General features: G+C 38.2%; 4 protein-coding genes across 6 annotated transcripts; all 4 read right to left on the minus strand.

Moving 5' to 3' along the window:
• Positions 1-4,839: 4,839 nt before the first annotated feature.
• On the minus strand, positions 4,840-6,642 carry LOC111448526 (NAC domain-containing protein 26-like). Its single transcript, XM_023088191.1, has 4 exons — positions 6,453-6,642; positions 5,849-6,020; positions 5,493-5,770; positions 4,840-5,418 (listed from the first exon to the last, which is right to left on the minus strand). Exons 2-4 carry the CDS (start codon positions 6,006-6,008, stop codon positions 4,990-4,992), a joined length of 867 nt encoding a protein of 288 aa, XP_022943959.1. The 5' UTR covers positions 6,009-6,020; positions 6,453-6,642; the 3' UTR covers positions 4,840-4,989.
• Positions 6,643-9,151: 2,509 nt separating this feature from the next.
• LOC111445678 lies at positions 9,152-11,880 on the minus strand. 3 transcript variants are annotated; one of them, XM_023084205.1, is made up of 5 exons: positions 11,742-11,879; positions 11,596-11,654; positions 10,720-10,765; positions 9,357-9,922; positions 9,152-9,312 (listed from the first exon to the last, which is right to left on the minus strand). In XM_023084205.1, exon 4 carries the CDS (start codon positions 9,899-9,901, stop codon positions 9,377-9,379), a length of 525 nt encoding a protein of 174 aa, XP_022939973.1. In that variant the 5' UTR covers positions 9,902-9,922; positions 10,720-10,765; positions 11,596-11,654; positions 11,742-11,879; the 3' UTR covers positions 9,152-9,312; positions 9,357-9,376. The 3 variants fall into 3 exon arrangements, with proteins under 3 accessions (XP_022939973.1, XP_022939972.1, XP_022939974.1); XM_023084204.1 differs by lacking the exons at positions 10,720-10,765; positions 11,596-11,654 and having other exon boundaries at positions 11,742-11,880; XM_023084206.1 differs by lacking the exons at positions 11,596-11,654; positions 11,742-11,879 and having other exon boundaries at positions 10,720-10,919.
• A 1,121-nt stretch (positions 11,881-13,001) lies between these two features.
• Positions 13,002-16,181, minus strand: LOC111445669 (hsp70-Hsp90 organizing protein 3-like). The gene is made up of 7 exons (XM_023084198.1): positions 15,132-16,181; positions 14,545-14,833; positions 14,123-14,208; positions 13,818-14,041; positions 13,537-13,603; positions 13,389-13,448; positions 13,002-13,274 (listed from the first exon to the last, which is right to left on the minus strand). The coding sequence occupies exons 1-7, from the start codon at positions 16,017-16,019 to the stop codon at positions 13,161-13,163; spliced, it is 1,728 nt and encodes a 575-aa protein (XP_022939966.1). The 5' UTR covers positions 16,020-16,181; the 3' UTR covers positions 13,002-13,160.
• A 1,674-nt stretch (positions 16,182-17,855) lies between these two features.
• LOC111450339 (auxin-responsive protein SAUR36-like) lies at positions 17,856-18,452 on the minus strand. Its single transcript, XM_023090414.1, has one exon. The coding sequence runs from the start codon at positions 18,387-18,389 to the stop codon at positions 17,931-17,933; it is 459 nt and encodes a 152-aa protein (XP_022946182.1). The 5' UTR covers positions 18,390-18,452; the 3' UTR covers positions 17,856-17,930.
• Positions 18,453-26,105: the final 7,653 nt, after the last annotated feature.

Consider the following 26,105-nt stretch of genomic DNA (forward strand, 5'->3'; position numbering starts at 1 on the left):
ATTTATAAGCAATCATGTTATCTTCTTTATATTTCTTCTATTTTCCATTTCCTCTGTCTACATTAAAAAGTAAATTTAACTATGATAATTTTCTTTAAATAATTTATTAGAATCTCTTCGTCTCGACTAAAAAACATGATGAGCTCTAGGACGAGACCTTGTCACACATGCTCTGATGTCTAAGCCAACTATAATTTGAAATAAGTGTAAGAATGAATTAAGGTTTTTAAAAAGGTGTGATGTTAGGATCGACCTAGTTAATCTGACTCGGACTGTTTACCGCCCTAGATTGGGCCTTTGGGCACGATGAGCTTGTGGAGTTAAATTCAACCACAACATTGGTCCCCACTCTCAAGCTAGCTCTTGGCTTGGGGAAGACCGAAAGTCTTCCCCATCACCATGTTCAATCACATGGACCTGATTTTGTGCAACAATTTTAGTCGGTTGAGACATCTAGTAGATCGGGTAACACTTAAATGCCTATCTCAAACCCATAAGACTAAGTTTAGCCTTTCGTGCTTTGATAAGTGTTGGAAAAACACGTGTTTGAACACCTTTACTTATAGCATTAATTGTACTAACACGATAAAAGGGAGCTAATTTAGAAGAATGTTTAGTTTATGTTTTAAACAAGTGAAATTTTCAAAATAAGGAATAATCCACGTGGACACAAAACCTTAATATAGTTTGACCTGACATTATAAAGCATCAAAAAGTTTGACCTCAATGATACTTTTACTTGTTGGATGAGATCCCTTGTCTATACATACCCAGCATTCGGGTCAACATTTGCAAGGCATAATGTGATTGATAGAATTATCTCACTATTAAATTATTTAGAAATTTTCTATGTTAAGATTAGGGAACTTGAGATAGAGCGGTTCTATGTTGACCTAAGTCAATACGTTTCCAATAGACCGAACACCATAGGATCGTGAGTGGCGATCAGTAGTTAATACCATAGTGCTCCCAAAAATTGGATTAGCTACAAGGAGCTAGTCTCAAGCGTCCTAAAAATGTGAGTTGAGACTTAAACGGCCTAAATGTCCTTAGAACCTAGTAAACCCACATGACACATAAGAGAACTTAAGAAAGCTTAGAAGCCCGCTAGTAGCAAGAACGATGTTATTAGAGCCTAGCTGCCTCCTCTTCCCTCTAGTACTTCAGTAGCACTATTCAGTAACCTAGGTCAAATTCAAGATTGCCCCTACCAAGTGATAGGCATCTAAGAATCTATACGATCAAGCTTGACTAAGGTTAAATAGGATGGCCGTTGTGGAGACTTGATGAGTTACATAGATGAGAGACTAGCTCATGATTTCGTAAACCCATTCTGAAAAGGGACGAAAAACTACATATGTAGTTCAACGCATGATGAGTGTCAATATCATGGGTGGAAATGGTTAGGGGCTCTCTGAACAGTTTCGCTATACTATAACCTATCTTAAGAGGGGGCAAGAGACCACGTGGGTAAACTTAATAGCTAACTGGTACGCATGGTCGCTCCCCTGACTTGACTATGTAGTAATTTTTGTAGAAGGGCCGCCGGTTAATCTTACTCGAAGTGTTTAAATATATTTTGAATAATGATTTAGATTTAAAAGAAAATTGGAGAGAAAAGGATAGTGGGTGTTGGATGGGATGGGAGTGAGCGTACAAAAGTGGCATGATACATAAATGAAAGCATTAAAATGCATGCCTCTCTGCATGTACTGTATGACATATTCAATGTATAAAGCCTGCAAACTCTACAAATCGGCATTGGGTGGGTGATGGATGAGTGGAGGAGGTATCAATCAATTCCCATCAATTCCTTGCCTTTTTTGTTTATGTGGTTGAGGTATACACTATTTTTTACCCAAATATTATCATATAAACTCATTCGAGTTCGAAAGTCTTTTGTGTATGGATAAGTTATTTAGCATCCAATCTTCAATGGAGAATAGAAACGGGATATAAAAGTGTACAAATGACAACCCATAAAAACACAAACTACACTGATGCCCCGGGTCGATACCCCTTTGTGATAGTGCGGGCTCCCAAGCACTCTCGCACCTCGACCAGTACGTGCATTCACCCGAAAAAAAGAAGGGGTACATGGGTGAGTACAAAAATATTCAGTAATAAACCTATTTGTAGGCTATCATCACATCTAATTCCTAGTAAGTTTCCACAAACTTTTATCTAGGCTCAGAAGTTCGGGTCTATTCAACTATCTGAGTTTCTTTGTAGGTCTCGAAGGTGTAGTAACAACTATAATCAATCAAATATTTATATAGCCTAAGTCCCTTATTACAATTTGTTTATGGAATCGCGATCTAACATTTGACCTATTTCTGCATGCAACAGTATCACTCACCTTTAGTTATCTACCTGTGTAGACTCACGTCTCTCTCCAAGATCGGTTTGCAGAATCACGACTTCAACATTTGACCCGTTTCTACATGTAATAGTATCTCTCACCTTTAGTTATCTACCTGTACAGACTCAAGTCTCTCTCTACGATAGGCTTACGGAACCGCAGCATTAGCCTTATCCTTTCTTACCTAGGAGTATTTCAATAATTTTCTATAACATATATAGTATTATCATCCAAATAGCCTTTCTAGAGTCCTAAACATGCATATTCTAACAACTTCAGATAATATGCTCACATGCTAGCACGTCCAAACCACACGAATAATCATTCTCGTACAACCCACATTGAACCCTACCTTAATACCTATAGAATTGAGACTAAAATGTTCAAACTGATTTTGGTCAACTGAACCTAAACGACGTTTTTGGGTTTGATATAGAGAAGGGGTATGATTTCAAAGCTTGTAGACATCTAAATATGTTTAATTTGTAGCAAATAGAAGTACATGAACATGGGTAGCATAAGCACATGTGAAAACAAGAAGACATATGAATGATGTGTTCTCACATGGGACGTTCTCTTGAAGTTAAACAAAGTTGATGATGCTATCTATCTTACTTCCAAAGATAGCCTCAAATTAAAAGGATAAAAAACCCACATCATATATACAATCATGCAATGTTCTTTCCTTCTCTCAAACCACATTCAAGTATTGCCTCTCTTTTCCTTTAAATGTATTACTTTCTAATATTTTGATTCATTTTTTATTTTTCCATAAATTATTTTATTATGTTTTAACTATTTAAAATAATTGCTTTTATTTCTCATAAATTATCCCTTCTTCACCAAGGAAGCTGTGAAATCAATTAATGATTTTTTTCTTTCTTTCTTTTTGAATGTATGTCCCGCGCGTGTATCTAGTGTGATTAGCATCAATCGTATTTGTTACGGTCCAAGCCCACGGTTAGAAGATCCGCTTTAACCCATTACATATTGTCGTGGCCTCACACTTTTAATATGCATCTACTAGGGAGAGGTTTCCACACCCTTAGAAGAGATGCTCTCAAGCTCACTACTATCCGATATTGTTCGCTTTAACCCATTACATATCGTCATCAACCTCACAACTTTAAAACGCGTTCACTAGGGAGATGTTTCCACACCCTTATAAGGAATGTTTCATTCCCCTCTCCAACTGATGTGGGATCTCAAATCCACCCCGCTTGGGGGACCATCGTCTTTGCTTGCACACCGCTCAATACCTGACTCTGATACCATTTGTAAAAGCCCAAACCCACCACTAGCATATATATTATCTACTTTGGCCCGTTACATATCGTCGTCAAGCCTCATGTTTTTAAAACGTGTCTACTACAGAGAGGTCTCCACACCTTTATAAGGAATGTTCCGTTCCCCTCTCCAACCAATGTAGAATCTCACAACAAAATATACACTTATTCACATCAACTCATCCAATTATGCTTCGGGTCTTTTGCCGTCTAACGTCAAAGGCAACCGACAATTCGTCAAACGCCCTATGTTGATGTGAGGTAGTAGTAGCACAAGTGAGAAAATACAAAATTGTATTGACCTCTTTGCCTTGTAGCTCCAATATATCCTTATCTAGTTATGTCCCCTCCCATACATCTATCTATCTCTCTCTCTCTCTCTACCAAATTGGAGCACGCCCAATGATTATGTCTTAGTGTGGTTGTAAGGAGTTTTGATGCTTGACTTCAACTCAAGTAAAAACATGCATGCTATGCTATCTACCTTTTGTCTTTGAAGCCTTAAGAGCAACACCATATAAAACATATACCACATATATAGAGACACATAAACAGAGATTGGCCTTTATTTCTTCATTTTCATATACAACATAAGCCGTAGCTTTCCCAATACAAGGCTGCTTTTGATGATGTTCCAGCCATTTCTCCATTTTCATGTCCATGCCCAACAAAATCTCCAACCAACTAAGAATCACCAAGAACTTCCCTCCAAATTAAAGGTAAATTCCATTTGTATACATTCATTCATTTGTTTTATACACTCGTTTCACTCCAAGAGCTTGTTGGTCTACTCGAAGATCCATCAACTCTCCTGTTTCATTTCTTTTTATCGCATCAATATCTCGATCCATTACAATCTTCCGAACTTTCTCTTCAAAATTTATAGCATCAACCCATGCAAAATTTCTTCGTTACTAGCAATAGATGACGTAGCTACCTAAATCTCTACGTGCTCTAAATCTTGAGAACCTTTATTTGTATGTCTGTCTATGTTAACATGAAATTTCCTTTAAGCTTCGCAAGCTACGTTCCAAAATTCCTCTTCATCCCGACTAAATAATATTTTTTTGACATGGAATTATATAATCAATAAGCTTTACAATTCTCACTCTAACCCGCTATAATACGACAAACCCTTAAGCAAAACTATCATTCAACAAGAGTTAAAAGAAGTAAACTTGGTCATGTAAATTTACAACTTTAATTTAATCATGCAACAATTTTGAATACATATGGATATGTTTATTTTAAATATAATATGAACTTCTTAAGTAACATAAATATATATGTTTTTTAGTATATCAAACATTTATTCAGCTCCTATAGAGAGCCAGCTCTTGTTCATTCACTTGCATATTTGGTGGGATGAGAGTAATTGGCTTCATCTCTTCCATGATGATCATCTCGATCCGTGCTGAGCTGAGATGCGACATATCGATCCATGGCTTGCCAATCCATCAGCTTATTATCTACACCATGAAAGAATGTTTGAGACGAGGAGGGGGCGTTTGATCGAGGATCGTAGCTGCACGACGACATGTCGGAGTTAAGCTCAAGGTGTCGAGGGAGCTGAGGGAAAGCATCGTCGAACACGGCGAAGTGAAGATGATCAATCTCATGCTTGCAAGGGTGAGAGATTTGGTTTGGAGAATCAATTTGTGGCATGAAGGAGATTTGATCATCTTGCCAATAAGGTGATTCATAATCGCCCATCTTTTGGGCTGTCGTCATTTTCTTCTTGAAAACCTTACACACCACCCATCCTTCTTCCTGGTACAAATGATTGATCATAACAATCTACAATTCAAAAAATGAAAATAATTGTAATTCAATTGTAAACTTGCCTGAGGAGCACCATTTTCGCTCGTCTCGAGTCTGTACTCATGCATGATCCAATCAGACTTTTGTCCGTTCGGAGCTCGACCTCGATAGAACACTAGGGTTTTTCTCATTCCAATTAAACCATGCCCGTACCTCGAGTAAATAGCCTTGTCCCTTCCCGTTGCCTTCCAAAACCCTTCTTTTGTAGCTCGATTAGTTCGAGTGCTCGTTGGATACTTCTTATCTTTATGGCTGAAAAAGTACCAATCCTCTTGATCTTGACCTCCCATTCTACACAAATCTATGTACAAATACACATCATTAAAAAGGGTTTTCTTCAAAACATTAGAATCAAAATTGTGTACTCTCTTTTCATTACCTTGAAGATCCCATGGCTCAATTTTGTAGAGATCAACATCTTTGATCACATCAACATCAATCCTTTTTGAACCAACTTTTTTCCTCAAATAATAATCTATGAGTTCTTCATCTGTTGGATGAAATCTAAACCCGGGAGGAACATGTAAAATTGTATTCATTTCTCGATCTACCTGCACAAATGTTTTCTCATTCTCTCGTTACTCAAACCCTAATTTTATTCGTTTATCTATATTGAATCAATTCGAACTTCGATATACAAAAAAAAAAATTCAATATATTCTTTCGAAATAGTTTAACATAATCTTTCTAATGGGTTAGTTATGAACAAGCACGAAAATACACAAACCCTAACTTAAAAAGTATGTCTTCAAAACAACAATCCAAGAATTCTCATCAACAAAAGGTATAGTTTTATACAAATTTACATAATGATTAGTGAATTGTAAACAAAAAGAAGCACAAAATGATTATCATTAACAAAACCCTAATCTTTAGCTTAGCTCAAAAGTCTCATACCATTAATTATCATCAAGCTAAAACATTCATATCCAAGCTTCAAACTAAAAATCATGTGGAATGTCATCAAAATTCAAGCTTAGTACCTGTTTGGATCCGCCCTTCGAAACCCGAAACTTCTTTTCTCCAAATCTTCTACTACAACACGCCTCTTCGTCTCTTCGTCTCACTGAACCAAACAAATAATACACGAATGGAGAAAATTAGAGATCAGATCGTCTCTTCGTCTCTCCTTCTTGTTGTCTTGATCCTAGAGAGAGAGAGAGCAAAAAGGGAAAGAAAAAAAAATCTTTGCGCCAAAGGAAAGGTGGCGAAGAAATGTATTTAGAGAGAGAAACATGGCCACCAGCAACTGATGGAGACCAGAGAAAATAATAAAAAAAAAAAGAGGAATTGTTTGCTTTTTTGATGTTCGAGAGAGAGGTGTTGCATTTGATAGGATGATAGGATGATGGATGGTTGGGATTAAAAGCTGGGTGCTCAAGAACTGTTAATCAAGTACTATACAACTTATATTATTTTTTACTTTACATATGAATATGATAGCACATTATCATTATGATATATACCAAATTGCATCCACAATAATTGCTAACCGCAGGTGCACAATATCAAAGTTTAATGAACTGATAACAGATTGCATCTCCCTATTATCAGGAATTTGTCCAACTAAGAACTGGAAAAGGGAAATTAAATTAATTGTAACTCACTTAAGCATCATAGTTTTGATTATTCCTTTTTAATTAACACAATTATTATGAAAATAAGATGATGTTGTAATATGTAAGTTTGACCGGTACCAATTCTCCCACTTTTACTTTTTAATTCTATATTGAAGAATTTTATTTTCTTACATTTGCTCTAATAGCCCAACTCTACTGCTAGTTGAGGAGATCGAAGGAGGTGGATTGTGAATTCTCACATCGATTGGGGAGGAGAACGAAACACCCATCATAAAGGTGTGGAAACGTCTCTCTATTAGACGCGTTTTAAAAACCTTGAGCGGAAGTCCGAAAGGGAAAACCCAAAGAGGAAAAATATCTGCTAGCGGTTGGCTTGGGCCGTTACCCTTGTTGAGGCACAAATGGGGGCTTGACCATGATTGCACCACTTGCCTGCACGTGAGCTCTTCGCCCTTCGTTTGGCTGTTTTTCACTTTGGTTTCAGTATTAAACGTATTACAACTTGAATTAGGTTCAACTAGAGAAATTTTCAAGACTTTGGAGCACCTAGCAAGTTGAAAACGAGCACGGGGAGGCATGCAAGACCATATACATAGTCATTCAAATTTTCCTTGAACAGTACTTTTAGGGATCGTTAGAATGTGCTACCATGCGAGCATAACCTTCTATAGGTGATTAGATTATGCATAATTAGGTCAAAAGATGAGAGTTTAGTTAAATATGTTATGTATGTTGTAGCGAATGACTAAAATGCTCGTAGTATGAGATTTATAAAATGCATGTTGTATGAGATATTTTTGTTGTTCTAGATTCTCTCTTCAGATATTGTGATTTGTGCTCCACGTGGATGTTACTTCCCTGTTGAGCTTGCATGTATATTATGTGAATGAGTTCTTTAGTTTAAGTGATTAGTTGTAATATATCCCTATTTGAGCACGTATGATTGTACTAAGTTACAAATAAGAACCGTCTGACCGAAGTAAAAATAAAAAATAAAATAAATAGTACATCTATCACCCTAGGATCGTGAGGCATAAATGGTCAAGACCCTCGTGCTCCCAAGTAGTGTCCAAACCAAGTGGTAGGTATTAAGGAATACATACCATTGAGCTTGACCCATATCGGTCAAATAGAATAGAATAATGAAGCTACTTAATGAGTTACTATCGTGTGTAGAAATGGTTCAAGGGTTGAGGCTACGACTCCATAAGCTATCCTAAGAAGCTATCCTAAGAGGGGACCAAGGAATACATGAGTAGTTTAGCTCATGATGAATGTCATTAGCGTGTGTGTGGAAATGGCTACAAACCTTCTGAACAGGATTACCTTATTGTAAATTCATCTGAGATAGACGAGGGACCACACAGATAAACTTAGGACCACACAGATAAACTTAGTAGTTGGCTAGCACATGGAGTCATTCTCCCAAGTTTAGTGTGACCTTATAGTCTTGTAGTAAGGGTTGCCAACTTGTCTTACACAAATGTATCCTATGAGATATGATGTGGTAGTGCCTCAATCCAGGATACTAGTCATTCAATGCTATGTCAATGCAAGCTGACTAAGCCTAAAGAACAATAAAGATAGTTCACCCGAGAGATAAGCTACGCCATCCAATATATCCGTGGCGCTAGAAAAGAGTGAACAACCTCCAAAACCAGAGTGAATTTGTGACAAGTAAGAGAATCACTCAAAACTTCGAAGACTTCCCAAAAGTTCATATAGTTGTAGGCCTAGGCTCGAACTTTTTAGAGCCGAGAGAAAAGCTCATGGTAACTTATTAAGTTAAGGATGCAATGAAAGTCTACAAGTAGATTGTTGTATTTTCTTACCGTCATCAAATTCTATTTTTCTTTTTCAAGTGACCGTTTACTGCAGGTGGGGCACGGTCGGGAGTGGGCAATCATAGAGGGGGTCGCCTCAGAGTGTTAGTCGTTTGTGCATTTTGAGGTTAATTGTTTAAATTTTTATGGGGTTCCCTGGTTCCCGTTTTGTTAAGATAAGATGATAGTAATTTGAGGTGTAAATGTTATGGGTTATTTGGTTGTGTAGTGTACAATATTTGTGGGTAATTGAAGAGACTTGGGGAAGAAGGTAAAGCCACGTAAACAACTGGAAATTATATCTTGTTTCCTAATAAATCCACACACCCACCCAAATTGCTTTCATCATCAAACCTAAATTTTAAGAATGCACAAATTTGGCTAAAAGCAACCCCCAACTGTCTTGTTGTCTTTGGGTTATTTCTGTTGCCAAAATCAGTTTTTTTTTCTGCTTTTTTTCTCAGTGTGAACCAGAAGTAATCACAACACTCTCAGATGCCAATCCTATTTCTCGACCGATCTCATTTGCTGCCGAGCTTGGCGGTTACAATTGGCAAAACTTTTTACAAGACGACCACATTTCAAGAGGTCGTTAGGATATTCTTTGTAGCATTGAAAGCAAGCTTCGCTTTCAGCCAAGCACGGCATAGGGTTCTGGTAAGGGAGCTTGAACTCCTTCTCATGGAGTTCTTTAGCCCTTTGAGTGACTTCCTGCCGCAAGTTATCCTCCTGCTTCTGCAACTTCTCCACTACCTTTTCACTCTCTTGCAGCACGGATTGGATTGCGTCTATCTCTGCGTTTGCAGGATGCGGCGGAGGAGATCGGTGTGGCCATCCATCACTTCTGCTTCCTCTTTTCAGCATTCCAGAATCATCAGATGTATGTTTCTGATCAACCTTTATTTGGGGTTTTTTACTCTCTTGTCGTGCCTTGGTTCTATTCCTTCTTGGTGTTCGTTTTGGTTTTTCAGTATCAACAATTAGCATATCAACAAGGTTTGAACTAATCTGAATGGAAAAGTCACCCATTATGCTCCCTAAGCACACTACCTGAAAATCATGATAGAAATTATGTTTTAATCAAGTTACAAACATGTAGAAAGCAAAAGAAGTTGCATAACAACACACTAAGGATATCCAATTATCCATCATGCATTGCATTATGTCGTAACAGATAAGGGATATAACAATTCAGCTGATTGTCTCTGCAGTGACATAATAATCTCAAAATCAAATAGAAGTACATATGTGAGATCCCACATCGGTTGGAGAGGAGAACGAAACATTCTTTATAAAAGTGTGGAAACGTCTCCCTAGTAGATGTGTTTAAAAAACCTTGGGGGAAGTCTGAAAGGGAAAGCCTTGGACAATATCTAAAAACGGTGGGCTTAGGTCATTACAAATGGTATCAGAGCTAGACATCGGGCAATGTGCCAACGAGAAGGTTGAGCCCCAAAGGGAGTGTGCCAGTAGACACCATGCGATATGCCAGCGAGGAGGTTGAGCCCCAAAGGGAGTGGACACAAGGCAGTGTGCCAGCAAAGACACTGGGCCCGAAGGAAGGTAAATTGTGCATCTCATATCGATTGGAGAAGGGAATGAGGGTAGATTGTGAGATTCCACATCGGCTGGGGAGGAGGACGAAACATCTTTTATAAGAGTGTGGAAACCTCCCCTTAGCTTTTAAAAACCTTGAGGGGAAGCCCGAAAGAGAAACTCCAAAGAGGACAATATCGGCTAATAATAGGCTTAGTGTAACATAAATGATTTCTCTCTAAAGAACCCAGCGATTTGCTATAAGTTCTACAGTTCCATCCCATTTTCAAGGGAGAAAAAGGTTGACACACCTGCTAATAGAGCCTGACTAACACAATTTCTGCAAGAGTCCAATTCAGCAAGATATCCATATACATTACAAGAACATATGCAAATACAGAACCATGGCGTTCCTTCAAACCCAAGTGTATAATGTACCCATGTTCAACATCCATCAAACACTCTGACATTTGAAATATTAGTAAAAAACAATACATGCCAAATGCTTTTTTTTCTTTATGTTTATTTGATATCCGTGAGTGTCTGGGACAACTTGCGTGTACTTCAACTAATTTCACAGGACACTAACCTAATTCTACTATTGTCAAGGAAACTTATAGGCGTGTCAAATGCTTATTAAGCATTTAGGTGTGTTGTGGACACTTATTGAACATATTGAAGATACGTTCAGTATTTGCAAATGTATTAGACACCAAACACAGGGAAACATTCGCCAAACAAATTTCTGTTCTAATTTCTTAGAAAATAATGTGTCATTGAGCCCATGATGCAGCCTGATCATGTCCCATGTAAAGAAATGGTAGACATTTTAGAGGCTCTAACTGGACTGGACATAAACATCTTCTGGTATTCACTCTCAAATCTACTAGAAAAATGAAAAGTCCCGTTGTTTCTCATTTTGAATCACAAGGATCCAACATAATCAACAGTACGGTGATTAAGCAATAGAGTGAAAACAATTCATCGCTGACAGAGACGGAAAACAAAAGCAGAGAGTTTCATCGACACATTCTTCAAACCCACTACAGAAAATTCAGATTCGCCTAATAAATATATATATAGCACTGCCAAACGCACAAAACAAAACCCTCCGCCAATCGGGAAAAAGGCAGTCTTAAAATGCAATGGAGAAAGCACAGATAGATTTGAGCAATACACAAAATCGTCAAAATGTATCCTCCAAGAAAATATGGCATAGACGCTAGGGCAACCAACGGAAGAAGACCTAGAAATTCAATTCTTGAAAATGGGGAAAGAAAGGGCGATCGATTATCAAATTAAAGGAAAAAACGTAAGAAAAATGAATGCATACCGGAGGGAAGCACGGTCCCGTCTGCAGCAAATTGGAGTTTGAATGTGGAAAAGGAAGGCCAATCTTCTTTGGGACTCGGGGATTAGGACCAACACGGAATCGTTTCTAGGACTGCAAGCGAATAAGCAAGCTCCTTTATTTTATTTTGATAATTAATTAATTTTATTTTATATTTATCTTGTTTTTATAAGGCATGTTTTATGTTTTCTATTCAAATATATGAGGATTTTTTTATAAATATTATTAGTAAAATATAACATTTTTTAAAACTATTTATAAAAATATTATAGTTTAAACTACATCAACAAAGCTCACCCAATTCATTTAAGCAAAAATAAATAAATAAATAAATAAATAAAATTTGTATCTCGTATGTTAATATTTACTCCATAAATTTTTTAAAACATATTTATTAAAGGACTACATCGATCCCATTATAAGAATAAGCGTTTTAGTTAGACCAAGTAATAGTGAGTTATATAGAGACACGGGAGTAATCCTGAGTAAATTATTTAATCTCTCTTTATAAATTTATTATTAAGAAAATTAATATTTCATAAGAAAATATTTTAATCTTAAATAAATTATGAATTCAAATTTTCGAGAGATGTCATTTGATATAGGCATGAGTGAGAATGTCATTTTTAAAGAATTTAATAAGCCTATCATTTTGAGGACTTGATCAATCAATCCTAATTTTTGCCCCGTGCTGTTAAAAAAAAAAAGGCCCGAAACTGTAAGAGCACATGAGTTATTTAAGCATATGCGTTCCAGCCTAATATGCAGTCTTTCTTGAGTCCTCAATTGGAGATATCAGACTGCTAACAGGGAAGTAGGAGCTTGGGCAATTTGAAAGGATGGAAACAAGTCAGTTGATGATGAAGGTATTCCAGATATTGGATTGGGGAAGGTGATGGTTTGATAATCATTTTCATGTTATTACATCACTAATATGATTATGAACCATGAACACCTAAAACAAAGAACAAAGAACATTCTGCAGTCATATTATTTCAACAAAAAAAAGTGAAACAGCAGAAGCACTAAAACATCATGTCAATTCTTCGTCATAATGCCATTTGTGAGCGAGTGTAGCATATTATGCTCATGATCGAGCATTACAGTGTCAACTACGTTCTGAAATTTGATTCATGGTTGAAACATGGTATCCAATGTACTGTGCAAGGGGAAGGGCTGCTTCTTCAAGCAGTTGTGCAAAAGGGGAAGGGCTGCTTCTTCAAGCAGTTGTGCAAAAGGGGATCTCAAAACCAATAACCAAAAATTTAGCAAGAAAATTATTTCAACTTAAACACCGGGTATCTATTTGTCAATGATTCATCAAAACGATACACACCCAAACTGCACTTTTAAGATTTTAAGAAATCTTTCTAACCAGAGGTAGTATTTGGATTGCTTTGTTCATCTCATTTGAACGATTCCTGCGCTAATCAGCTTCTGCAACTTGTTCATCACCATTGGATTCTTGGTGTGTTCTTGAGCCGCCTTTGGATTTTCCTGGAAATCAGTCAATACCTAAAAAAAAAAAAAAAAAAAAAAAACAGATACATGAATCAAATTCTTGGTGGCTAATGCGTGCACATTAGTCGTTCATGAATTACGCATATGCTAACTAAGAACCAAACATACCTGTCTCATAACAGGATCGGTGAGTATATTTTGAATTTCTGGGTCCTGCATAGCTTTGGCCTAGAACATGAAGATCTTGTCAGACCAATTCAAGAAAACACTAGGCTAACTAAAAGCTCACTTCAAGCTCTTGGAAAACAAGATATACCTGTCTTTCCTTCAATTCTTCAGGGGTCAAGTCCCCACGGCTTGCCTTGTTAACCTGTTCTACACATCTGCAAATCCAGTTTTCAACTTTCAGTTAAAGAGAATTTTTGTGAGATCCAGAGAACAAAGCACTCTGTGTAAGGGTGTGGAAACCTCTCCCTAGCAGACGCGTTTTAAAAACCTTGAGGGGAAGCCCCAAAGGAAAAGTCCAAAGAGACAATATCGGCGAGCAGTGAGCTTGCTAATACCAATTCAAAATACAACCAAATAGACTATGCATACCTTCTCATACCATCCAGCAATTCTTGGTTTTTAGGATCATGTTTTAATCCCTCCTGGTAGGTTTCCAAAGCCTTTTCATATTCTTTCATGAAAAACTGAACTGCACCTTTCCTTGTATATCCCTTTACAAATGTAGGATCAAGCTCAATGCACTTCTCTGCATCCTTCAAACCCTCAGGCAATGCCCCCAACTTAGTATAGCAAGCAGCACGGTTACTATATGCCTGAAAAGAAATAATACATCAGATTACAACTCGCCTTAAGAACTAACTCAATCTCTTCAAAGACACCACTGATGCTCCGACCTTTGCATCCTTGGGGTTTCTTCTCAAGGATTCTGTGTAATGTTTCACGGCCTCGGGATATTGTTGCTGCTTAAAACACTCATTCCCTACAAAGAAATTATTAAACATAAAAAATCAAATGTGCATAACAGTGGTTGAAATATGAGAAATCAACAACAGAAAAAACTCACAAAATCGAGGGTCAGTTGATTGAAGGAAGTTAAAAAGAAGAACATAACCCAAGATTAAAAATATAGCAGCTTATGGATTAATGAGGTAGATTTTTTTTGTTAAAAAAAAAAGTTTCGGCTACAATTTGCCAATTAGCCAATTGCTTTAATCAAGTAATATCAAATACTCAATATCTTACAGACCCCATCCGTTCATTTATATTTCTTCTAAAAGAACAGAAATAAGGAACAAAAGCTAGGGGAAGGGCGTACCTTTTTCCCGTTCCTCATCAGCTATCTTAGGATCAAAATACTCTTGTTGCTCCAAATCCTTCTTTGCTTTCTCAGCATCATTGAGTTTCTTCAGGGTGTCAGGATTTCTATGCTCAGTAAGAGCCTTCTGGAAAGTTTCAATAGCAATATCATAATCCTTTGAACATTTTGCCAGTTTCACATAAGCTGTTCCTTTCCTGGTCAAAGCCCTTGCAATCATCTTAAAGTCTGACCTGAGTTCCCTACCCCTCTCAACAGCCTTATCACAATCTTTGATACAATCTTCGTACTACAGAGAAAGAACAAGCATATCTTAAGGTTTCACACTTCAAAATGCCTTCAAGGAGTTAATGCGAGGTGGGAAAACCATTTGGCACAGAATAAAAACGTGATAAAAGTTTCTATAAGGCCCTCCTAAATAATTTGCATTCGAAATTTTCATTCGCCTAAAGTTCAAGGCCATCCATCACTCAGTAACAGACAGACAGTGGACAGACACTTCCAAAACTTGCCTCACAACACATTATATAGGAATGGAAATAAATCAAGAAAGCCATCGACAGTAAACAACATGTAAAACCCATCACCTTTCCCATCTCCAAATAGACAGCAGCTCGATTTGTTAAGAAAGAGATGTCCTCATCGTTCAACTCAAATGCCTTGGTGTAATGATTAATTGCCTTTTCGAAATCCTTCTTCTTGTACGCCGCATTGCCCGCCTCCTTCTCCTTCTGTGCCTGCAGCTTCTTCTCCTTGGCCTCCTTCTCCTCCTCCACAGCTTCCATAGGCTCTGGCTCTGGCTCTGGCTCCTTCACCGGCTCGGCCTCAGCAGATCTTTTCCGTTCCGCCGGCGAAGAGGACGCCTCAGGAACATCAGCCTTCTCCTCCCCCGGATTATGCAACTTCAAGTTCAGCAAAACCCCTAACGCAGCCATCACTCTCTGATCCTTCAAATGCATATTGATGCTATTAGGGTTTCTCTGAATATCCTGCATTATATTCAAAAAATCCGGCTGCTGCAGAAAAGCCCTAGTAGTCGGATCAGCGGTCAGTTTAGCCCACATCTCAGGTCCAGAGAAAACATTTCCGAATGGATTCGGTGGAGGCACCGGCCGCGACCTGGAAGCCGCAGACTGAGCATCAGCCAGTCCAGATTTCAAAGCTTCATTGCTAGGATCAATCTCCAACCCCTTCTTATAAGCCGTTACAGCCGCTTCATGTTCTCCGAGACCGAGATGAGCAGCGCCGAGACGGCCGTAACCCTTAGGCCAGTCCGGCTTCAACTCTACGGTCTTCTCAGCGTCAACCAAGGCCTCGGAATATTGATGGAGAGAAGCATAGGACGCAGATCGATTGGAATAGAGAACATGATTGGTAGGAGCAAGTTGTATGGCATCGGAAAAATGGCGGACGGCGGCGGAGAAGTCGCCGGCTGAAAACGCCGCATTGCCCTTGGCTTTGGCTTCGTCGGCCATAGAAAATTGTTCCGTCGGACGACAGAAATTGTGAGAAATCGGACAGAATCCGGCGGAGAAGTTGCAGAGATTAAGGAAGAGGAAAGAAATTTCTATCGGAAAAGAATTTGAGAGAGAGAAGATGGACGAAGAGAACAGAGTGTTCTCGTAGGTTTCTTTTTTTTGGATTTTTGAAGGAGTTCTGGAATGTTCGATTGTCCTGTAAAATTTGGCTGTTTGGTAACGCAGCTACCTTATCATCTATTGGAATAATAAATCGTCCGTTTTGTTGTGCTAACAAATTGAGTCAATAATAGTCATTTGTCTTAATCATATATTTACATTATATTTTTTCTATATAAAAAAATAATAATAATAAATAAATAAAAAATACCCATAAACTTTCTTATTTTCGTACCGTTTGAAAGTTAATTCTTATTCTATGGTAAACATTTCAGAGCTTTCTCTTTCGAGCTTCGTTTGATAGGGAGAGGTTTCCACACCCTTATAAAGAAAGTTTCATTCTCTTATCAAACCGATGTGAGATTTCACAGTCCACTCCTTTTTGGGGCCAGTGTCTTCGATGGCACACCGTCCAGTGTCCACCATCTTATCAAACCGATGTGAGATTTCACAGTCCACTCCTTTTTGGGGCCAGTGTCTTCGATGGCACACCGTCCAGTGTCCACCATTTTGGAACTCAGTGATCTCGCTGGTACACCGTCACCATTTCTATTAGATATTGTGCTCTTTGGATTTTTCCTTTCGAGCTTCCTCTCAAAGTTTTTAAAACATTTTTGTTAGAGAGAGGTTTCCACACTTTTATAAACAATGTTTCGTTCTCTTTTCCAATCGATATGGGATCAAACACACATCTAAAATGTGATGAATGACGCTTTTGTCTCCAGTAGCTTACATGCTGCTTTCTCGCACTGCGTACAGCAAGTGCGAAGCTACAACTACGGTCACTACCTTCCCCCTTTGATGAGGAAAGCTACATTTGCACTCCGAGCATTTTATGTCAAAACATCCCGAGCCATGGATGCTGCTACTGATCCATCCAAGAATAGATCAAACATTGAACATTTATGGATTTCTTTTATAACTTAGCCTAACTAGTATAATCAATTTTGGCCTTTTCTCTCAAATAAATTTTATTTATTTACAGTTATATACATTTAGCTAAATATAATTTAATTTATTGCTTCATCTCGAATTTTATTCTAAAAATAATAATAATATTGTAACAGACAAATTATTATTATTATATATATATATTTTTTAAAAAGGCCCAACACTTTTGACCAGTAGTTGTGGCCAGATTCAATTCATAATGATCAGATTAATTTTGATGCTTTTTTTTCATAGGTTAATTATTTCATAAATAAATTTATTTATACTATTGAGTTAAATTCGAAAAATAAATTTATGCCAAACACGAAATTTCTCGAGTTGGTTGAGTGGATAACCTCGTCCTAATCGAGTTCCCAACTCAACTCTCTGTTCTCGAATTAGATTGAATTGTCAAATTATTCTATTTTTTTAATTATTTAAAAAAAAACATATTTATCCCCGATATATGTTGCATTGATAACTAAAATTTCAAATATCGAACTTTATAAGTCACGATGCATTCTATTATACGATATATGTAATCTTATTATAGTGTTGGACAAGTTGACCCGACCAAAATAATGTCAATCCAGAAAGTTAAGAAGTTCAAAACATTTATGATTTGGATTAAGTAGTCTAAATTGATGGGAGATTATTAGATTATATTAATTTATTTTATTTCAAAATTAAGAAATAAAAAACAAAATTTGGATAATTATAATTATTATATTTAAGGAGAAAAAAAAAAAACAATAGCGGAAGCCAATTTGACCACTTCTTTTCAGTCACTGCCAGTGATCTTTGAACTCTCAACACACTCTACTTTCCCCAGAGACGGCGCCGGCAGCCGCCAGTCCGCCGCCTGGATCGACTGTGGTCGGCCGCAGCAATGCAATTCCTAACCTCCTCAAACTCCGAGACCCCAACCGGAATGACGATTCGACCAGGATAATCAAACCCATAAATCCTCTCGGCCGCCTGCAGCAATTTCCCAAACATGGGATGGTTGAAGTAAATGACGGGGACAAGATGGGTCTCCGTTTGATCCTCGGGTCCGCCGACGTGCACGGCGAGATAGCCTTTGGGCGGTGGAGGCGGAGGGGAGCGACGGCGTTCCAAGCGGCCGTAGCCGAGGCGGCGAGAAAAGGAAGCGGTGGCGAGGGAGAAGAGGTTGGAGAAGGGATTGGAGGATGGGGGAAGATTGAAGTTGAAATTGGGTGTGGATTTGAAGATCTTGAGGAGCTTGATTTTCAATTTGAAACCTCTGACTCTTCGCATGATTGGGGAAATGGGTTCTTTCTCTAACTTTGATGTTAATGGTGAGAGATTTTGTGAACAAAACAGGGGTTTTATAAGAAGAAGAAGACGAAGAAAACAGGGGTTTTATAAGAAGAAGAAGACGAAGAAAACAGGGGATTTATTTTTCAATTATGGAATTCTTTTTTCTTGCTTTTTGGGTTTTCTTCTTTTAGTCTCTATCCTATTTACATCTTTTTAAATAATTAAATTTCTTTTTCAATTTTATTTTAAAATTTGATGACTAAATGTTTTAATAAATTTTTATTTTATTTTTTTTTAGTTCTAAGCCTCAATAAAGGACCTAAGAAATTAAAAGATGTTCAAAAAATTCGATAACTCAAAAAACTCATCAACTTAACCCAACTTAATTCAATCCGTATGTTTTTGGGTTGAACTATAAATTTATTTGGATCGAAGTCAAATAAATGAAAATTTATTAATTTGGTTGGTTAATAAATTCTCATGATATTAGATTGGGTTGATGTGATTTCACCTGAATTTAATGTTAAATTAAAAAAAATATTTATACATGCACTTAATTTTATAATTATTTTCAAATTAATGTTCTCAAATTATCAATTAAATATTTAAAAATAAATAAATAGATGTTTTACTAATTATATTAAAAACAAAATTTTCATCGTGAAATTAATTCAATCCAAAAAAATTTATGAATGGGTTGAGTTAAATTATATTAATAAAAAAAATTACAATTTTAATTAAAAAAATATATTTTTTTTTTTTGTAATAGTTTAGTTTTGTTTATATCACGTTGGCATGTTTTTATTAATTAATTAAATTAGGGTTAGAATTGATTTAATGAGGTTATAAATTCCTAACACGATTTAGTTTTTAAATTTTATGTTATTGTCCAAATTTATATTTAATATTTTATCATTTTAAATTTAAGTCCTTATTTATTGATATTTTTAATTAATTTTTTTTTCTAAATAGGAAGAGATGAGGTGGAAGTTTTAATTTTTTTAACTTGAAGAGAGGTTATAAGAATTATGCTTTAATTATTTTATTTATGATAATAACATATTAAAAAAATAATAAAATATATAAAAAATATTTTACATAATTTTGCTGTTTTTAGCCCATTTCTTAAAATTAATTCATTTATTTTCATTCAATTTAAAAGAAATTATTAATTGATTAGTTTTTCTTTTCCCTTGACTATTTATGGTCATTTTTATTAGGTCACTTTTAAAAAAAAAAAAATTAGTTATTATATTTTGATTGAGTCTTTAAATCGCATAAATTAATTCAGGGGTTATTTTGTATTAAAAAACAGGAAAAAGAGAGAGTATAAATATAAAATATGCAACCAAAATGGGTAAATAAACATGAGAAATTAAAATTAAAATTATAATTATAATTATAATGTATGATGCCAACTCAGCGGAGCAGAAGTCCACGTTCTCCCCATCATGGGTTAGGCATAGATTTTGCAATGCAAACTATAAACTCAGCCACACACGTGTCCCCTCCACGTGTTTTTCTCTTCCTTGCGTTTAGGGTTTCCTAACCCTTCTACCTTTATGTGTATTGTTTGATAGTGATCCTATCTCGTTATCTCGTTTTGAATGTTGTCTTAAGCAAATCCCTTTCTCTGATCTTGATCGGATAGTAACTCGTTTTGAATATTGTCTCCGACACATCCCCTTCTCAACCTAACAATATGTTTATCTTGAAAAACGTTGTCACTTTATTGAGTTGATCAAACAAATCTTTCATTCGAGGGAGAAGATCCTTATTCTTCACTATTCTGTTATTCAACTCCGTGTAAACAATGTACAAACGCATCAATCTATCATTCTTCTTGACAAATAGCACTTGTATGCACCAAGAGAATACGTCGAGACGGATGAAACCCTTGTCCAACAAATCTTGCAATTGTACCTTGAGTTCTTTCAATTCTCCTAGTGTCATGTGATACAAGACCTTGGAGATAGGACAGGTAAGCTTGAAGCATCCTAAAGCCATGTCATGATGTGTTTATAAAATGATAGGTCCCACCATACAGTATTCGGTTGCATTTTTCGACTCAACAATGGAGTTACTTTCTGAGTATTTCTTAAAATATTCAAGCTATATGTTACTCTTATTTTTCAAGTAAGGGTAAGGTACCCCTATACGAATGGCGACATTACAATGAAGGTCATGAAACCAGAACTAAGGTAGTCTCGTTTATTTATGTTTCGTAGCACTTAGATTAGATCAAGGGTTGTTTTGTCAAAGTTGAGTATATGGCACCTCTTATGAAACCTTTTCATAGATCTTATGCACATACTAGATATGTCATGCACGTAGTGACGTTTTTATTTTATTGAGAAAATAGGGTCGTTATAGCGTACCTCATGGCTCCTACACGTGTCATAATTATGATTGTGATGTTATGCTATGCTATGCTATGCTATGTTGTGCTACACGATGATTATAACTATGTTATTATTAGATATTGTTTGTTGTAGAATCACATTTATGATATTGATAACCTATGATGCACAAATCTCACCACATAAGTCAAACCTCCAATCAAGCCACATATTACTCTTATTTCTCATATAAAGATAGTGCACCTTTGTATGGATGACGACATCATGACGAAGGTCATGGAACTAGAATTATGATAGTCACATTCATGTCTATTTGGTAGTTCAGTTTTATTTTATTTAAATTCATGATATTTATGCTCTGCCTTCTTATTTCATAACAATGTTGTTTTAAAGAATATATTATTCACGTTACTTTTAATAAATATTTTTTTTATGTACATGACTTTATTTTTAATAGAAAACTAATTAAAAGAGTTATCCAAGGTGATAAAAGGATGGCAAAGAAAGTCCAACTCTTTTTATTGACATTAAAAAAAAGAAAGCAGGCTAGAATTAACCAAAATTAGAAGAAGTTAATAACGTGGTTAACGAAAGAAATACCAAACCTTCAATAAATTACAAACCACTCACTTTATATTTTCTACTTTATTTGTTGGAAGAAAGCAACCCAATTTTTTAAAAACCTGGGGTTGCTAAATTCCAAAAACATAAATTATACAACAAAAAAAACATCTCTATCATATTCTGACTTTTTTTTTTTCCTTCTTAATTAATAAAATATATTATAATTCACCAAAATTTGATGTAATAGTCCACATTTACGATATTGTTTGAGGTTTCCATACCCTTATAAATAATTCTTTATCTCTAGGTTCAATGGACATGGATGAAATAACTGGAGTTGAAATAAAGACCCTTTTATGTGGTACATGATTGGTACCATTTGAATAAATCCTGTAAGGAGAGATTAAGTTCGTTGTAGCAATCCATCCAAGTGCTTTAAAATCATCCAAAGTTAGATTTTAAAATTTATTTAACCCTAATAATTGGATATAAAGGCAAAACCCAACTTCTCAGACATAGCTAAAGGCTATCAATACTACAACCATGTAACAACTTGAGTAAAGAAAAAGGTCGAAAACCCTAAAGTTGCTGGCTATAAACATCGGGCAAGCTCGGTGACACAATCGCGCTTTCGAAGGCAGCGGACTAGCGATTGTGCGGCACTCACTTTCCAGCGACAAGTGAGTTAAGCCTATTTGTTCTTGCGTCGCCTACGGCCAAGCGACGTACGGTCAAGCCTCTAGCCTCGATTTTAAAAGAAGGTTTTAGAAAACGAGGAGAGAGAGATTTGAGAAAGAGAGATTTTAGAAAGAGACGTTATATAAGCAAGCAAGAGAAAGATAACAACGGCTTAGCATATATAACCTTGGGTAGGGAGAAGTTGACGACTAGTCATATCCCCCTATAGTACATTCTGGGCCATTTTAGTTCTGGCAGGCGTAGACATGATATTTTTGAGGTGTCATACGCTTTAGAATTACAAAAGGAAAAACACTAGAATGAAAAGACATGACAAGGGTTTGGCTTGTCATGGGCATGCGGCCATGGGCAACATGCCTTGGACAAGCATGACCGTGACATCCTCCCCCACCTAATTGGTTGACGTCCCTGTCAACCGACTACTTTCATACCTTGCGATGTGGGTGGTGGCGGAGTTCAGATCTTCGGCGCGTTCCCAGCTTGTTTCCTCTGTAGGGAGATTCTTCCATTTGACAAGGAATTCACGAATCGTCCGTACAGGTCTTCCTATCTTCCTAACCCTGTCGGCTAGGATCTCTTCCACTTCCTTTGTTTCTTTTTGCTTCAGATCGATGTTCGATCTTGTGGTTGCATTTCGTTGGTCGTCGTCTGGATCAGGGTGATAGGGCTTCAAGTTGCTCACATGAATGACAGGGTGAATTTTCATCCATGCGGGTAGTGCAACTCGGTAGGAGGTAGCCCCGATCTTTTTAAGGACTTTAACCGGGCCTTCATATTTACGAACTAGTCTCTGGTCCTTTCGGCTACGAAATCTGATCTGTTCTGGTCTCAGCTTGATAAGGACTTGATCTCCTGCACGAAAATGAAGGGGGCGACGCTTCTTGTCCGCCCATTTCTTCATATGCTTGGAAGCCTTCTCTAAATATGCCCGGGCTATATCTGTTGTCTGCTTCCATTCCCTTGTAAAGTTGTGAGCTTGAGGGTTTTTTCCTGCATAAGGATGATCAATAATATGGGGTAAGGCCGGTTGTCGTCCACTTACAATTTCGAAGGGACTCTTCCCTGTAGATGAGCTGGTTTGGCAATTGAAGCAAAATTGGGCGACATCTAACAATTGTATCCAGTTCTTTTGGCGAGCGTCGACGAAGTGACGTAAGTATTCTTCGAGCAAGCAATTGAACCGTTCTGTCTGTCCATCGGTTTGAGGGTGATAACTCGAGGAGATGTTCAAGGTTGTTCCCAAGAAAGCGAATAACTCAGTCCAGAACGTCCCAATGAATCTGCCATCCCTATCACTGATGATGCTCGACGGAATGCCTCATAACTTTACAACGTGTTTGAAAAACAGTTGGGCTGTGAGTTCCGCCGAGCATAATTTGGGAGTGGGGATGAATGTCGCATATTTGGAGAATCGGTCTACAATAACCAAGATGGCGTCGTATTCCCCGACCTTTGGGAGGTGCGTTATGAAGTCCAGAGATACACTTTCCCAGGGTCTTGTTGGCACAGGTAGAGGTTCCAAGAGTCCAGAGACTTTGGCTTTCTCGACCTTATCCTGTTGGCAGATGAGGCACGTCTTGGTGTATTGCATGATGTCGTCTCGCATGTTTGGCCAGAAGTACCCCTTCTTTATTAGGGCGTATGTTCTTTGCCACCCAGGATGTCCGGCCCACAAGGTATCATGACATTCCTGAATGAGTTTCTTCCTCAGTTCCCCCGTTCTTGGGACGTACAACCTGTTTCCTTTAGTTATCAGGAGGTCCCCCTCAACCCAAAACTGCCGTGTCTTTCCAGCCTTAGCTAGTTCGACAACAGCTTTGGCCGATGGGTCTTTGTGTAAATGTTCCTTGATGATGTCGCGCATCGATCCATCGATCTTACTTGAGTGAATGTGGGCTAACATGCACAGGGCCGCATGTTCGCCCTTTCGACTCAGCGCGTCGGCTGCTTGATTACTCTTCCCTGCTTTGTGTTCGAACTTGAAGTCGAATTCGGCCAACGACTCCTGCCACCGGGCTTGTTTTGCTGTTAATTTTGGTTGATCAAAGAAGTGGCAAGTGGCACTGTTATCCGTCCTCACTACGAACTGTGATCCTAAGAGATACTGTCTCCAGACTCGAAGGCAATGGACTACAGCCAGGATTTCTTTCTCGGAGACAGTGTATCTTCGTTCGGCATCGTTGAGCTTTCGACTTTCGTAAGCGATGGGGTGGCCTTCTTGAATGAGGACTCCACCGAGAGCAAAGTCGGAAGCATCGGTTTCTACTTCAAATGGCTTTGTGACGTCTACCAACCCGAGGACAGGACCCCTCGTCATGGTTGTTTTCAGATTTTCAAAGGACATTTGACAATCATTCGACCACAACCACGGGTGGTCTTTCTTCAACAGCTCTGTCAATGGGGCGGCTCGTCGTGAAAACCCTTCGACGAACCGCCTATAATAGTTGGCTAGTCCTAAGAAGGACCGCAATTCAGATACGGAAGTAGGAACCTTCCATTCTTGGATAGCTTTTATCTTGTCGCTATCCATACTAATTTCTCCACATCTGACGACATGTCCAAGGAAGTTGATGCATGTTTGTGCGAATGCACATTTCTCCTTCTTCACATACAGCTGGTTCTGCCGGAGCTTGTCAAACACTAACTTCAAATGCACTTTGTGTTCCTCGAGGGTTGTGCTGTAAACAACAATGTCGTCGAGGTATACTATGACGAACTGATCCAGGTATTCGTAGAAGACCTGGTTCATCAACGTGCAGAACGTAGCTGGGGCGTTTGTCAAGCCAAAGGGCATTACTAGGAATTCAAAGGCCCCATATCTTGTTACGCACGTCGTCTTGGGTTCGTCCCCTTCGGCAATACGTACTTGATAATATCCTGATCGTAAGTCCAACTTCGTGAAGTACTTGGCCCCGTGAAGTTGGTCGAACAAGTCGGATATTATCGGCAGAGGATATTTGTTGCGTACTATGCATAGACGCAACGTCCCATCTTTCTTCTTCTGGAATAGTACGGGGGCTCCATAAGGGGCCTTTGCCGGGCGAATGAATCCCGCCTTCAACAACTCATCTAGTTGTTTCCTCAATTCGGCTAGCTCGGGCGGAGCCATCCGGTATGCGTTCTTTGCTGGCGGCTTAACCCCGGGAAGGAGTTCGATTTCGTGGTCAATGCCTCGACGAGGTGGTAGTGTTTGTGGTAGACTCTCTGGCATGATGTCGGTATAGCTGTCTAGTACTTTCTTGATTTCCTCTGGGACAGTCTCTTCGGTGGTTACTTCTTCTATCAGTGGTATGGCCATAAATGTAGGTTCCTCTCGTGCGAGTCCCCTTTTCAGTTGTATGGCCGAGATCATTCGAAGATTACCTGGTTGCTTGATGCTTGCAGGTATTACTGTGGGATTACGGTCGGTGATCACCAAGCATTTTGCCAATGGCATTGGGATGACCTTGTGTTCTAGGAGGAACTCCATCCCAAGTACCACGTCGAAGTCATCCATGCGAACCACGACAAGGTCTAGCTCTCCAGTCCAATCCCCTATTTTGAAGGGGACTCTCTTGGAAACTCCCACAATAGGCAAGGCCTCGGAATTGACAGCTTTCATTTTCCCCGGGTCTTTTCCTATGGTGAGTCCCAATCTTCTGGCTTCTTGATCGGCAATGAAGTTGTGGGTTGCTCTAGAGTCTATCAGAGTGCTCTTGCTCGGTTGAGAGTTTATTGTGGCATCTACGAACATGAGCCCTTTCTCTAGTACCTCCTTCGGTTCGACTTTCCGTTGGAGGGCTGACAAGAATTTGAGTGCGCCCATTCGGGGGTTGTCGTGATCTTCCTTCTTGTCTAGCAAAGTCTCGACCCTTGCTTCATTGCTCTCTTGAATGGACACTTGAAGTGCAGTGAGAGAGGCCCGATGAGGACAGTATGATACTTTGTGGGGGCCTTTACACAGCATGCATTGCAAAGGTGTCGTCGGGTGGTTCTTTTGATGGTAATGCCCTCGAGAAGTCCCCGCTTGATTGTTCTGAGGAGGTCTATCCGTCCATCCATTCGGTCTGTTGGGACTTCCATTTCGCTGGCCTGGTGGTCTGTATGGTTT

The sequence above is a fragment of the Cucurbita moschata genome, unplaced genomic scaffold, assembly GCF_002738365.1.
Source record: "Cucurbita moschata cultivar Rifu unplaced genomic scaffold, Cmos_1.0 Cmo_Scf00001, whole genome shotgun sequence".
Lineage (NCBI taxonomy): Eukaryota > Viridiplantae > Streptophyta > Magnoliopsida > Cucurbitales > Cucurbitaceae > Cucurbita > Cucurbita moschata.